We start from the raw sequence: 14,448 nt of genomic DNA on the forward strand, positions 1-14,448 counted from the left end.
TAGAGTGAGAGATGGAGAGAGGGAGGGAGAAGGAGAAACGTGTTTCATTAGCATAGTGGAGGGGTGTTGGAACCCCCATGTTCTCATCCCTGACTAACCCCCTCCTCCTCCAACATCAGCTCTCTCTCAATTCACACCCTGGCTTAATCAACACAGGAGCATGTCAACTAGAAATACATCTCTCTATACTATAAATACATCTCTCTATACTATAAATACATCTCTCTATACTATAAATACATCTCTCTATACAAGAAATACATCTCTCTATACTATAAATACATCTCTCTATACTATAAATACATATCTCTATACTATAAATACATATCTCTATACTAGAAATACATCTCTCTATACCAGAAATACATCTCTCTACAAATACTAGATAACGTGAACATAATATAATAATAATATATGCTGCTTAGCAGACGTTTTATCCAAAGAGACTTACAGTCACTTACAGTCATACGTGCATACATTTTACATATGGGTGGCCCCAGAAGAAACATACATAGTTAGGGTGAGAGCTCACCCTCCAAGACAGTGCAGCTAGAATGAATCCATATTACTAAAACAGCAGAGACCACTTTCTTGACAAAATGCATTGTCTATGTACTACTACTGCACACACACACACACACACACACACACACACACACACACACACACACACACACACACACACACACACACACACACACACACACACACACACACACACACACACACACACACACACACACACACACACACACACACACACACACACACACACACACACACACACACACAGGTTATTTTAAGTCTACTACCAGGACAACACATAAGGATAATGTGGGGGAGAGACTAGTGTATCTATATTAGTAGAGTGGAGCTGGTGAGGTCAGGTGTTGGGCTGGGTAGAGAGGCCCTAGATGTGGAACCTAACTACACGGCGGAGTGGGGATGGATGGATCGATGTTTAGGGATGAAACGGTCAAACTCAAAGCTAAACTAAAAACTAACCGAAGTTAAAAGCACATGATCGACAGAGAGACAGGGAGAGAGGGAGAGAGGAAGAGTGGGAGAGTGAGATAGGGAGAGAGGGAGAGAGGAAGAGAGGAAGAGAGGGAGAGAGAGAGAGAGGGAGAGAGGAAGAGAGGGAGAGAGGAAGAGAGGAAGAGAGAGAGGGAGAGAGTGAGAGAGGAAGAGAGTGAGAGAGGAAGAGAGGAAGAGAGGGAGAGGAAGAGAGGGAGAGAGGAAGAGCGGGAGAGAGGGAGAGAGGAAGAGCGGGAGAGAGGAAGAAAGGGAGAGAGGGAGAGAGGAAGAGAGGGAGAGAGGAAGAGAGGGAGAGAGGAGAGAGGGAGAGAGGGAGAGAGGGAGAGAGGGAGAGAGAGAGGGAGAGAGGGAGAGACAGGCTTACCATCTGTGTGTTGGTGGTCATAAGCTGAGGAACAGGAAGAAAATAAAAATGAAGAGAGAAGAAGAAGCAGAGAGGAGGAAGAAGAGATAAAATAATCAGACATGATGTTTCAACTTAAAGAGAAAAAACAGGACCAAAGACAACAGTTAATATGACATAAATCAACAGTACAGAGAAAGATGCTATAGCGTTGTCCATATGAATGGAATCCTGACGGTTGTCAAGCTAAAGAGGACCACTGAGACCCTGAACACAACTGAACCACAACCTGACCATAACCTACCCATAGATAACCATAACCTGACCACATTGTCTTACTCTTGTGTTATGTGACAATCACATGGAGATGGATGGATGTTCTATAAACCATCACTATGGTGACTCTCAAATGGCACCCTTTTACCTACATAGTTCACCACTTCTGACCAGAGCCAAACGGGGTATTGTTTAATCCAACTAATGGTCAATGCTTATGACTTGGGGTTGGGTCATCTGATCCTAGATCTGTAGTTAGGGGCAACTTGTCAACTGGTCCTTGACAACGGAGCTCTGCCCCGGTTGCCGTGGAGGCGGTTGCCGGGGCTCACCTGTCCATTGCTAGTGAAGGTGGTGTTGTCGAACAGGAAGTAGGCACCAAAAAAGAAGATACAGGCGTCAAATAAGCCCAGGCACGTCCAGTACAGGAACACGGGCCAGCGCAGGAGAGAGTTCTTAGCTACGTCCCTGGGAGAGGGAGAGAGAGGAGGGGTAGAGAGAGTGAGAGAGAGTAGTAGGGAAAGAGAGAGAGAGAGAGGGGAGAGAGAAGGGGGGAGATAGAGAGTGGGATAAAGAGAGAGGAGGGAGAGCGAGAGAGAGGGGAGAGAGAGGGGGGAGATAGAGAGTGGGAGAGAGAGAGAGGAGAGAGAGATAGAGGGGAGAGAGAGAGAGAGGAGGGAGAGAGAGAGAGGAGAGAGAGAGTGAGAGAGAGAAGGGAGAGAGAGAGAGGGGGGAGAGAGAGAGGGGGGAAGAGAGAGAGAGGGGAGAGAGAGAGCGAGAGAGAGAACGAGAGAGAGAGGGGAGAGAGAGAGAGAGAGAGATGGTGGCAAGTGAGAGTGAAGGAAAAATGTTAAACAAAACAAAAACACGTTTTTTTCTCTGTGTAGGAATTACATTGTCTTTCAAAAAAGTGTCCATTTTGGTGGGATGTTCCTCTGACCTGTACAGAGTGGGGTCTCTCTTCAGCGTCTCTATGCTGACGTGTTTCTCTATTAGGCTGTAGAGGAGGATGGGCAGGGAGGTGAAGCTGATGTTGTACAGCGTCAGGTAGGCCGTGTCGTACAGGGGCTGCACGGGGACACACAGAACCCAGTCAGAAATACACAGACTACACGACCAAACAGGCAACCATGATTTTGAGCACCAACCTGCTGAGAGAATCCACAGAAGAACTGATATAGGAACTGAGGGAAGATGAAGCACACATTCTGGAGAGAGAGAGAAAGGAGGAGAAGCAAAGTGAGAAAGTGAGGACTAAATGTTGTTCCTCATTCTATAATGACTCAGCTACTTGCAGTGTAGCGCCTGGAGATTTGTGCTGTTCTGGGCCAGCTACCAGACAGAGGTGGTGTTGAGCCCCAAGTTGTGTAATTCAATACTAAAGAATTGAAATGTGATCCCAGTAAATGGCCAGTGTCAGTAGTAAAGCCCACCTTATAGAAGAAGTACTGCACCAGCTCAGCGATGCGGATGTAGTAGAAGTGGCCGTGAACCAGCAGCATCTTCTTCAGGTGTTTGAACTTTGGGATGGCGTAGTCGCTGTTCCTCGCTGCCTGGCGACCCTCCTTACCCATGATGCCTTAGGAGAGAGGGAGGGATTGGTTGATTGATGGATTAATTGATAGAAAACAAACATACACCAATGAGATTCCTTGGAGCCAAAGCCTCCTACCAATCAAAGAAGAGAGATGAGTGCTAGCTGATGGTTCCCACCAATCAGAGTACAAACACATGGGCTTGCCAATCAGTGTAGAGATGAGTTTACCTATGCCCACGTGTGCCTCGAGGATCATGCTGACGTCGTTGGCTCCGTCTCCGATGGCCAGAGTGATGGGGTGCTCCTTAGACGCCTTGATTAGCTTCACAATCTAGACAGACAAGTCATACCACCACTCATTAAACACTGATTGATTGATTGATTGATTGATTACCTACCTACCTACCTACCTACCTACACACACCTACCTACCTACCTACCTACCTACACATAATCTCTCCCTGGATTCCCATGTGAGACAGGAAGTGACATCACACCCACCTGTGCTTTCTGTAGGGGCGCCATGCGGCAGCAGAGAACGGCGCTGCAGTTCCTACAGATCTCCAGGAAGATCTCTCTGTAGTTCCCCGAGCCAGAGCTCTCTGGACTGGGCTTCAGCACCTCAGACAGGGTGGCCCCGTCGATGATCAGACCATAGTCGTGACAGTCTACAGACAGCCTGGGGAAAAACACACAGATACAGATGTTAACACACAGATATACACGCATACTGTACATATACATGCTGTGTGCGCGCACACACACGTGCACGTGAAACATAGGAACACAAATACATTGGGTTGTGTGTGTGTAGCATACCCTGACAGGGAGCGTTGTCTAAGTACGGTTCTGCTCAGGTCAAACAGAACGTCATGTAGACTCTGTTCCTTAGTTCGTTTCTTGGTCAGCTCCAATATTTGAGTGGAGCGGCGGAATAGCTTGCTAGCATAACACGTAGCAGCCGCCGTCTCCATCTTGTCCCCCGTCAGGACCCACACCTTCATCCCAGCCTTGTGGAGAGACTCGATGGTGTCTGCTGCCTTCTCCTGGAGCCTGCACAGCAATCAATAGGTTGTTAGCATTAGGCATCACTATAGGGTGTATGGACCTTTCAAAGTATGCAAGATATCAATGATTACAGTATTGATCAACAACATATGTTTTATATTGATTATTTAAAAATATTACGTAAAGCTAACCTGATTAAATCCTGATTAAAACAGTACATTGATTTTACACCATGAAAGATTGTAAAAACAATCAAGGCAGAGGAGTTAATAGTATTTCCTTTGTGGTTCATGATAACTACTCTAGTCAATACGTCTCCTTGGCCAGCAACCAATGGGTTAACACACTGATCAATCACTGGTCAATCACTCAGTCTAAGTATTGATGACTAATCTACAGTATACATGGCCAGGTCAATGTGTACCATACACCAGAAGGCTTAGAAATAAGCTGTCAAATAGAAAAAAATTTTCCTCTCTCTCTTCTTTCCATCTTCCAGCGAAAACCCCTCTCTCTCTCTCTCTCTTCTCTCTCTCTCTCTCTTTTTTTTTTTTTAGGGGGAAAGTATTTAGTCAAGTGCAGTTCTCAGAAGAGGCCTGTATTTTCATCATAGGTACACGTCAACTATGACAGACAAATTGATGGGAAAAAAATCCAGAAAATCACATTGTAGGATTTTTAATGAATTTATTTGCAAATTATGGTGGAAAATAACTAATTGGTCACCTAAAACAAGCAAGATTTCTGGCTCTCACAGACCTGTAACTTCTTCTTTAAGAGGCTCCTCTGTCCTCCACTCATTACCTGTATTAATGGCACCTGTTTGAACTTGTTATCAGTATAAAAGACACCTGTCCACAACCTCAAACAGTCACACTCCAAACTCCACTATTGCCATGACCAAAGAGCTGTCAAAGGACACCAGAAACAAAATTGTAGACCTGTACCAGGCTGGGAAGACTGAATCTGCAATAGGTAAGCAGCTTGGTTTGAAGAAATCAACTGTGGGAGCAATTATTAGGAAATGGAAGACATACAAGACCACCGATAATCTCCCTCGATCTGGGGCTCCACGCAAGTTCTCACCCCAAAAATCCCAGAACAACACGGGGGGACCTAGTGAATGACCTGCAGAGAGCTGGGACCAAAGTAACAAAGCCTACCATCAGTAACACACTACGCCGCCAGGGACTCAAATCCTGCAGTGCCAGACGTGTCCCCCTGCTTAAGCCAGTACATGTCCAGGCCCGTCTGAAGTTTGATAGAGTGCATTTGGATGATCCAGAAGAGGATTGGGAGAATGTCATATTGTCCGATGAAACCAAAATAGAACTTTTTGGTAAAAACTCAACTCGTCGTGTTTGGAGGACAAAGAATGCTGAGTTGCATCCAAAGAACACCATACCTACTGTGAAGCATGGGGGTGGAAACATCATGCTTTGGGGCTGTTTTTCTGCAAAGGGACCAGGATGACTGATCCGTGTAAAGCAGGGGTGTCAAACTCATTTTAGCTCTGGGGCCACATGGAGGAAAATCTATTCCCAAGTGGGCCGGACTGGAAAAATCATGGTATATATAACTTAAAAACAACAACTTCAGATAGTTTTCTTTGTTTTAATACGATCAACATACAACATAAAGCTGGAGCCTGAGGACAGTGTGTCCAAAATAGTACAAGCACAACATCACTATTAATCATAAAACACGTCAAGTTTATTTGAAAATTCTAAAGAAAAAGAACACACAAACACACAATGCCTCAGTGATTAACAGAACTGTTTCACAGATCACAGAACTATATCAGGGTGTCATTTCTCAGGCAGAAATGTAGATACAAATAATGAAATCCTGTTCCCCAAACAAGTGCAAGAACCACAGAGTCAAGAATAGGTTAAATATACAAATAAAATAAAAACAATTAAAAACAATAGCACATCAACATAAAAACATATAAACATAAAGCTGGAGCCTGAGGACAGTGTCCAAAAGCACAACATCACTATTAATCATAAAACACCTCAAGTTATTTGAAAGTTCTGAGGACAAAGAACACACAAACACACAATGCCTCAGTGATTAACAGAACTGTTTCACAGATCACAGAACTATATCAGGGTGTCATTTCTCAGGCAGAAATGTAGATAAAAAATAATGAAATCCTGTTCCCCAAACAAGTGCAAGAACCACAGAGTCAAGAATAGGATAAATATACAAATAAAATCAAATCAATTAAAAACAATAGCACATCAACATAAAAACATAAAGCTGGAGCCTGAGGACAGTGTCCAAAAGCACAACATCACTATTAATCATAAAACACCTCAAGTTATTTGAAAGTTCTGAGGACAAAGAACACACAAACACACAATGCCTCAGTGATTCACAGAAGTATATCACAGATCACAGAACTATATCAGGGTGTCATTTCTCAGGCAGAAATGTAGATAAAAATAATGAAATCCTGTTCCCCAAACAAGTGCAAGAACCACAGAGTCAAGAATAGGTTAAATATACAAATAAAATAAAATCAATTAAAAACAATAGCACATCAACATAAAAACATATAAACATAAATCTGAAAGCGTTGCTCAAACTCCCGTAACAGTCCCGTTATTTTATCTTTGAACCGCTTCATGTCTGCCACATGTTGGGTCGCACACACATTTTTCAGACAGGGGAAGTGAGCTGCATCACCACCGGCAAGTTGCGTCTCCCACAATGACAGCTTCAACTTGAAAGAACGTATGCTGTCATAATACTGCGTGACAACTTTGTTGCGCCCTTGCAGCTGTTTGTTCAAGTTATTCAGGTGCTCTGTAACATCCACCATAAATGCAAGGTCCTGCATCCATTCTGCGGAATGAAATTCTAACACTGGTTTGCCCTTTTCTTCCATGAACTGTTCAATTTCTTCTCGTAAATCAAAGAAACGCCTCAGCACAGCACCTCGGCTTAACCATCTTACCTCAGTGTGGTATGGCAGGCCATAGATGTGGTCTTTCTCTCTGAGAAGGCTGTCAAACTGACGGTGATTCAGGCTTCTGGATCGGATGAAATTAACAGTTTGGATGACCACCTTCATGACGTTATCCATCTTTAATGACTTGCAACACAAAGCCTCCTGGTGCAAAATACAGTGAAAAGTCAAAAAATCACGTCCTCCATTTGCAGATTGCACTTTCTCTCTGAACTTTGTCACAACGCCTGCTTTTTTTCCCGATCATTGAGGGCGCACCATCTGTAGCCAGGCTGACAGCGCGGGACCAGTCCACTCCGACCCTGTCCAGCGCGCCCGGCGAGTGCGGTAAAAATATCAGCTGCTGTCGTTGTATCTGTCATCGGCACCAACTCCACGAACTCCTCGGTGACGGTCAATTGTCATCAACTCCGCGGATGAAAATGGCCAGTTGTGCAACATCTGTAATGTCCGTGCTTTCATCAATTGCAACCCGAAAACGCAATAAATGACTTTACTTTTTGCTTCAACTGGCTGTCCAAATCCACTGAAAGATCGGAAATCCTGTCTGCAACTGTGTTTCTTGTCAGGCTGATATTTGCAAAAGCCTGCCGCTTTTCAGGGCACACAATCTCCGCTGCCTTCATCATGCATGTTTTTACAAATTCACCCTCACTAAATGGTTTTGAAGCCACTGCGATTTCATTAGCAATGAGGTAGCTAGCTTTCACTGCAGTGTCACTGATGTCTCGGCTGTGAGTAAACACAGACTGCTGTTTCTTCAGACCCGCCAACAGTTCATTCACCTTCTCTCATCTCCGCTGTCCTTGAAAGTTGTCATATTTGTCGGCATGAAGACTCACATAGTGGCGACGAAGGTTATATTCTTTCAGCACTGCAACATGCTCTGAACACACCAAACATACAGCTTTCCCATTCAATTCCGTGAATAAATAGGATGACCATTTTTCTTGGAACACTCTGCACTCTGCGTCCACTTTTCTCTTTTTTGACAGAGACATATTGGGGCAATGAGGGTGCCAAAGCACATAATGTTAAAAGTAGAAGCCGTAATAAATATCGCGGGCAAAACAAAGTAGCTCATTGGCTGCACGTGCTTGACCTACTTGCTCTGCCCCGGTATAAACAGTTTGCTTGCTTAACACAATTGCTATTGCGCCATCCAGTGGACGCAATTGGAACAGCAGTTTATTTTATTGAAAAATTGCAGCGCATTTTTGTACTTTACAACAACAAAAAATAAAAAATAAATATAAAAAATAAAAAATCATCTCGCGGGCCGGACATTTAACACCCCTGGTGTAAAGGAAAGAATGAATGGGGCAATGTATCGTGAGATTTTGAGTGAAAACCTCCTTCCATCAGCAAGGGCATTGAAGATGAAACGTGGCTGGGTCTTTCAGCATGACAATGATCCCAAACACACCGCCCTGGCAACGAAGGAGTGGCTTCGTAAGAAGCATTTCAAGGTCCTGGAGTGGCCTAGCCAGTCTCCAGATCTCAACCCCATAGAAAATCTTTGGAGGGAGTTGAAAGTCTGTGTTGCCCAGCGACAGCCCCAAAACATCACTGCTCTAGAGGAGATCTGCATGGAGGAATGGGCCAAAATACCAGCAACAGTGTGTGAAAACCTTGTGAAGACTTACAGAAAACGTTGGACCTGTGTCATTGCCAACAAACGGTATATAACAAAGTATTGAGAAACTTTTGTTATTGACCAAATACTTATTTTCCACCATAATTTGCAAATAAATTCATAAAAAATCCTACAATGTGATTTTCTGGATTTTTTTTTCTCATTTTGTCTGTCATAGTTGAGGTGTACCTATGATGAAAATTACAGGCCTTTTTAAGTGGGAGAACTTGCACAATTGGTGGCTGACTAAATACTTTTTTCCCCCACTGTATATACTTATTTCTCTCTCTCTCTCTCTCTCTCTCTCTCTCTCTCTCTCTCTCTCTCTCTCTCTCTCTCTCTCTCTTCTCTCTCTCTCTCTCTCTCTCTCTCTCTCTCTCTCTCTCTCTCTCTCTCTCTCTCTCTCTCTCTCTCTCTCTCTCTCTCTCTCTCTCTCTCTCTCTCTCTCTCTCTCTCTCTCTCTCTCTCTCTCTCTCTCTCTCTCTCTCTCTCTCTTCTCTCTCTCTCTCTCTCTCTCTCTCTCTCTCTCTCTCTCTCTCTCATATATATATATATACAGTGAGGGAAAAAAGTATTTGATCCCCTGCTGATTTTGTACGTTTGCCCACTGACAAAGAAATGATCAGTCTATAATTGTAATGGTAGGTTTATTTGAACAGTGAGAGACAGAACAACAACAAAAAAATCCAGAAAAACGCATGTCAAAAATGTTATAAATTGATTTGCATTTTAATGAGGGAAATAAGTATTTGACCCCCTCTCAATCAGAAAGATTTCTGGCTCCCAGGTGTATTTATACAGGTAACGAGCTGAGATTATGAGCCCACTCTTAAAGGGAGTGCTCCTAATCTCAGTTTGTTACCTGTATAAAAGACACCTGTCCACAGAAGCAATCAATCAATCAGATTCCAAACTCTCCACCATGGCCAAGACCAAAGAGCTCTCCAAGGATGTCAGGGACAAGATTGTAGACCTACACAAGGCTGGAATGTGCTACAAGACCATTGCCAAGCAGCTTGGTGAGAAGGTAACAACAGTTGGTGCGATTATTCGCAAATGGAAGAAACACAAAAGACCTGTCAATCTCCCTCGGCCTGGGGCTCCATGCAAGATCTCACCTCGTGGAGTTGCAATGATCATGAGAATGGTGAGTAATCAGCCCAGAACTACACGGGAGGATCTTGTCAATGATCTCAAGGCAGCTGGGAACATAGTCACCAAGAAAACAATTGGTAACACACTACGCCGTGAAGGACTTAAATTCTGCAGCGCCCGCAAGGTCCCCCTGCTCAAGAAAGCACATATACAGGCCCATCTGAAGTTTGCCAATGAACATCTGAATGATTCAGAGGAGAACTGGGTGAAAATGTTGTGGTCAGATGAGACCAAAATTGAGCTCTTTGGCATCAACTCAATTTGCCGTGTTTGGAGGAGGAGGAATGGCTCCTATGACCCCAAGAACACCATCCCCACCGTCAAACATGGAGGTGGAAACATTATGCTTTGGGGGTGTTTTTCTGCTAATGGGACAGGACAACTTCACCGCATCAAAGGGACAATAGATAGGGCCATGTACAGTCACATCTTGGGTGAGAGCCTTCTTCCCTCAGCCAGGGCATTGAAAATGGGTCGTGGATGGATATTCCAGCATGACAATGACCCAAAACACACGGCCAAGGCAACAAAGTAGTGACTCAAGAAGAAGCATATTAAGGTCCTGGAGTGGCCTAGCCAGTCTCCAGACCTTAATCCCATAGAAAATATGTGGAGGGGGCTGAAGGTTCGAGTTGCCAAACGTCAGCCTCGAAACCTTAATGACTTGGAGAAGATCTGCAAAGAGGAGTGGGACAAAATCCCTCCTGAGATGTGTGCAAACCTGGTGGCCAACTACAAGAAACGTCTGACCTCTGTGATTGCCAACAAGGGTTTTGCCACCAAGTACTAAGTCATGTTTTGCAGAGGGGTCAAATACTTATTTCCCTCATTAAAATGCAAATCAATTTATAACATTTTTGACATGCGTTTTTCTGGATATTCCTCTCTCTCTCTCTATATATATATATATATATATTCCTCTCTCTCTATATATATATATATTCCTCTCTCTCTCTCCCTCTCTATATATATATTCCTCTCTCTCTATATATATATATCTCTCTCTCTCTCTATATATATATGTCTCTCTCTCTCTCTCTCTCCCTCTCTCTCTCTCTCTCTCTCTCTCTCTCTCTCTCTCTCTCTCTCTCTCTCTCTCTCTCTCTCTATATCTATATATCTCTCTCTCTCTCTCTCTATATATATATTCCTCTCTCTCTATATATATATATATTCCTCTCTCTCTCTATATATATATATATATACTCCTCTCTCTCTATATATATATATTCCTCTCTCTCTATATATATATATATTCCTCTCTCTCTCTATATATATATATATATATCTCTCTCTCTCTATATATATATATATTTCTCTCTCTCTATATATATATATACACCTCTCTCTCTCTCTATATATATATATATATACATCTCTCTCTCTATATATATATATATATATATATATATATACACTTCTCACTCTATATATATATATATATATACACACCTCTCTCTATATATATATATATCTCTCTCTCTCTCTCTCTCTCCTACCTGTCCTCCACAGCTGTGGCCCCCAGCAGGGTGAAGTCTCTCTCGATGAGGTCATAAGCCTGCGCCAGTCGCTGCTCCCTGTCCTGCAGGGCCAGCTTGGCGTCGCTCAGCTGATGACACGTCTCCTCGTACTCCACTAGGGAGAGACTCCTGTAAGCCACACACAGGGTCCGCAAGCCCTCCTGACAGAGGTAAAGGTGAGAATCAGTTGACAAAGAGATTATGGTTCTCTTTTAGGGCCATAGTAGCCACAGTGCTACAACTATAGTAGGTATAAGAGTCAGCGTTGTGTGACTGCAGACTTTTTACACATTTTGTTACTGTCATGAGCCCTCTCACTCCACTGGGTTACCACCTTTAGTTGTTTCCACTCTGCTCACCACTCTCTCTCTACTCAGCCTAACTAGCTCACACCTGTCCCTGCTCTGCTCGGCTCTAATTACTCTGCCAGCTGCGCTGCATTACCCACTAACCTCTCCCAGTATTTAAGGCCCTGTCTTTCAGCTCTCCGGTGTCAGATCGTCTGCAAAGCTTACACCCCGAACCTGTTTGCTCGCGCTTCTGGCTCACCCTGGTTTTGTGACCCCGGACCTGCCTGTTTTTTTGGATACTCTTCTGCCTCAGGAGATCCAGACCTGCTTCTGCCATTACGACTCCTGACTACTCTTCAATCCCAGTAACTCTGACCAGCCTTCTGCCTTGCTACTACGTATTTTGGATTTCCCTTGAACTGTACTGCTGCCTGGTTTCATTCCGCCCCGTTGTGTCTGTGTTTCTCCCCCAGGACTTCTGGACCACCAACCAGCGGCGTCATCGGACGCATCGCTGCCACTGGGGGAGGCACAGACCCAGCACATCGGACGGGGATAACCCCTGGAGCCTTCACTCACTCCCTACATCCCTTTCCCTTTAAGTTTAAATAAACTTTCTGGTGTGACGCAATTGTGGTCCTCTTGTCGTCTGTCTGAACCGTGACAGTACGATCTCGACCATCATGGACTCAGCGCACACTTCCCCCGACATGGAAACCGAAGAGCCTGAGCAACCCACCGCCATGCTACGCCTGGAACACACGGAGAGAGAGCTAGGCCGCATGAGCGGCGTCATCTCCTCTCTGCTTCAGGTCGGCCACCAACAGCATCAGCAGTTCCAGCAGCACCAGCAGCAGTCCCAGCAGCAGCAACAACAACTCGCCATGATCATTCAACTCCTCACCAACCTGACCCCAGCCAGTCTGCCCACCAGCCCTGCCCCCGAGTTACCGCCCCGGTCATTGCAGCCGCTGCTCCGAACCCAAGATTGGAAACCCGAGCGGTTCAACGGCGATTCAACCCAGGTCCGGCCATTCCTGACTAGCTGCCGACTTCAGTTCTCCTTGCAGCCAAGGACCTTCGCCACGGAGGGGGCTAAAGTTGGGTATGCCATCACTCACCTGACGGGCCGAGCTCGACTCTGGGAACAGCAGAGTTCGAACGTCAAACCCCCGCATGTGCAACCTTCGACCTGTTTGCTGAGGAGATGCTGAAGGTGTTTGACCTGGATTCCCAACCGCAGAGGCGTCTCGTGAACTGTTCAGTATTCGACAAGGCAGACGTGACAGTCGCAGACCATTCCATCGACTTCCGAAACCTGGCTAGACGAAGTTCTTGGAACACACCATCGTTGGTGGACGCGTTCTTCCATAGTTTGGCTGACTATATCAAGGACGCAGTTGGTCTCCCATGAACTGCCTTCCACTCTTGATGAAGCCATCGCACTGACTGCTCAGGATCGACAGTGGGATACAGACCCGTCGTCGTGGGAGGGGGCGCCAAGGTCCACCTACTACCGGCATTCGGAGAGATCCGACTGGGCTCCTGTCATCTACTGCCACTCACCCAGGTCAGCTTGATCAGTCTGAGCCATGGAGATTGGCGAGCCTCTCTCACTCCTGCAGAGCGCCAGCGACGCTTCACCTCAAACCTCTGCCTCTATTGTGGAGGTGATGGACATCGTGGTGGTAACCTGCCCTTTAAAGGGTCGAAGCTCACCGGGCATAGGGGGAGTCCGGTTGAGTTCAATGACCATCCAGTCCTCCGACCGCAAACCCCTGCTGCAAGTTCACCTCCGCCTACCTGACTCAACTCACACCCTGGCTGCTCTGGTGGATTCTGGCGCCGAAGCCAACATAATGGACATCAAGCTGGCACGCCAACTGGGACTGGAGAACCTCCGTTTGACACCTCCTATTCCTGCCCGGGCACTGGACGGACACTTACTCGGATCGGGTCACTCATGTCACGGCCCCGGTCTCGATGGGTCTGTCCGGAAACCATCAAGAAACTATCCAGTTTCACCTGCTCCCCTCTCCAGGCCAACCCCTCATCCTGGGTTACCCATGGCTCCGCCGGCACAACCCCTCAGCTCGACTGGGTGACCGGGGTGATCAGGGGAGTGGGGAGAGGACTGCCACCGAACCTGCCTGCTTGCCGCCGCACTACCCCCTCGGCCAGTACCTACTAACTCCGCTCCTGACCCCTCCAAGGACCCTGTGTCGATTCTGCCAAGTCCCTGCATCGTTGCAGCTCTGACCTGGGCTGTTGAGGAACAGGTGCTGGAGGCTCTCCGTAACCAGCCAGGTCCCAGCACTTGCCCAGCTGACCGCCTTTTTGTCCCCCCGAAGACCTGAGGTCCCAGGTCGTTCAGTGGGGACATGACTCCCGCCTAGCTTGTCACCCTGGCTCCACCCGCACTTACAACCTGCTCGCCCAGAGGTTCTGGGTGGCCCTCTCTGAGGAAGGATGTACGGGAATCCGCCCAAGCCTGCCCCATCTGCAACCAACACAAGTCGTTCTGCCAGCCCCCAGCCGGATTGCTGCAGCCCCTGCCTGTGCCCAGGAGTCCGCTGGTCCCTGCTGCGCCTTGTCCTCCTCCCTCCACGGCTCGTCGATGGTGGTCTGGTTTACACCGTCCGCCGCCTGCTTCGGTCCAGACGGAGGG

At 46.2% G+C, this 14,448-nt stretch overlaps 1 protein-coding gene across 4 annotated transcripts in view; it reads right to left on the reverse strand.

The window, feature by feature from the left end:
• The window catches only part of LOC121536533 (phospholipid-transporting ATPase IH-like), an 86,462-nt gene that overhangs the window by 13,693 nt on the left and 58,321 nt on the right, over positions 1 to 14,448 (reverse strand). For 3 of the 4 annotated variants that reach the window (XM_045206717.1, XM_041843889.2, XM_045206716.1), the window contains exons 18-26: positions 11,470 to 11,651; positions 4,014 to 4,247; positions 3,696 to 3,873; positions 3,423 to 3,525; positions 3,091 to 3,236; positions 2,806 to 2,865; positions 2,598 to 2,725; positions 1,990 to 2,125; positions 1,403 to 1,426 (exon numbers count right to left, since the gene is read on the reverse strand). In XM_045206717.1, the coding sequence (XP_045062652.1) occupies positions 1,403 to 1,426; positions 1,990 to 2,125; positions 2,598 to 2,725; positions 2,806 to 2,865; positions 3,091 to 3,236; positions 3,423 to 3,525; positions 3,696 to 3,873; positions 4,014 to 4,247; positions 11,470 to 11,651 (1,191 nt within the window). The remainder of the gene's footprint in view (positions 1 to 1,402; positions 1,427 to 1,989; positions 2,126 to 2,597; positions 2,726 to 2,805; positions 2,866 to 3,090; positions 3,237 to 3,422; positions 3,526 to 3,695; positions 3,874 to 4,013; positions 4,248 to 11,469; positions 11,652 to 14,448) is intronic. The other variant, XM_041843890.2, reaches the window with a different exon arrangement.

The sequence above is a fragment of the Coregonus clupeaformis genome, chromosome 23 (genome assembly GCF_020615455.1).
Source record: "Coregonus clupeaformis isolate EN_2021a chromosome 23, ASM2061545v1, whole genome shotgun sequence".
NCBI classification, from domain to species: domain Eukaryota; kingdom Metazoa; phylum Chordata; class Actinopteri; order Salmoniformes; family Salmonidae; genus Coregonus; species Coregonus clupeaformis.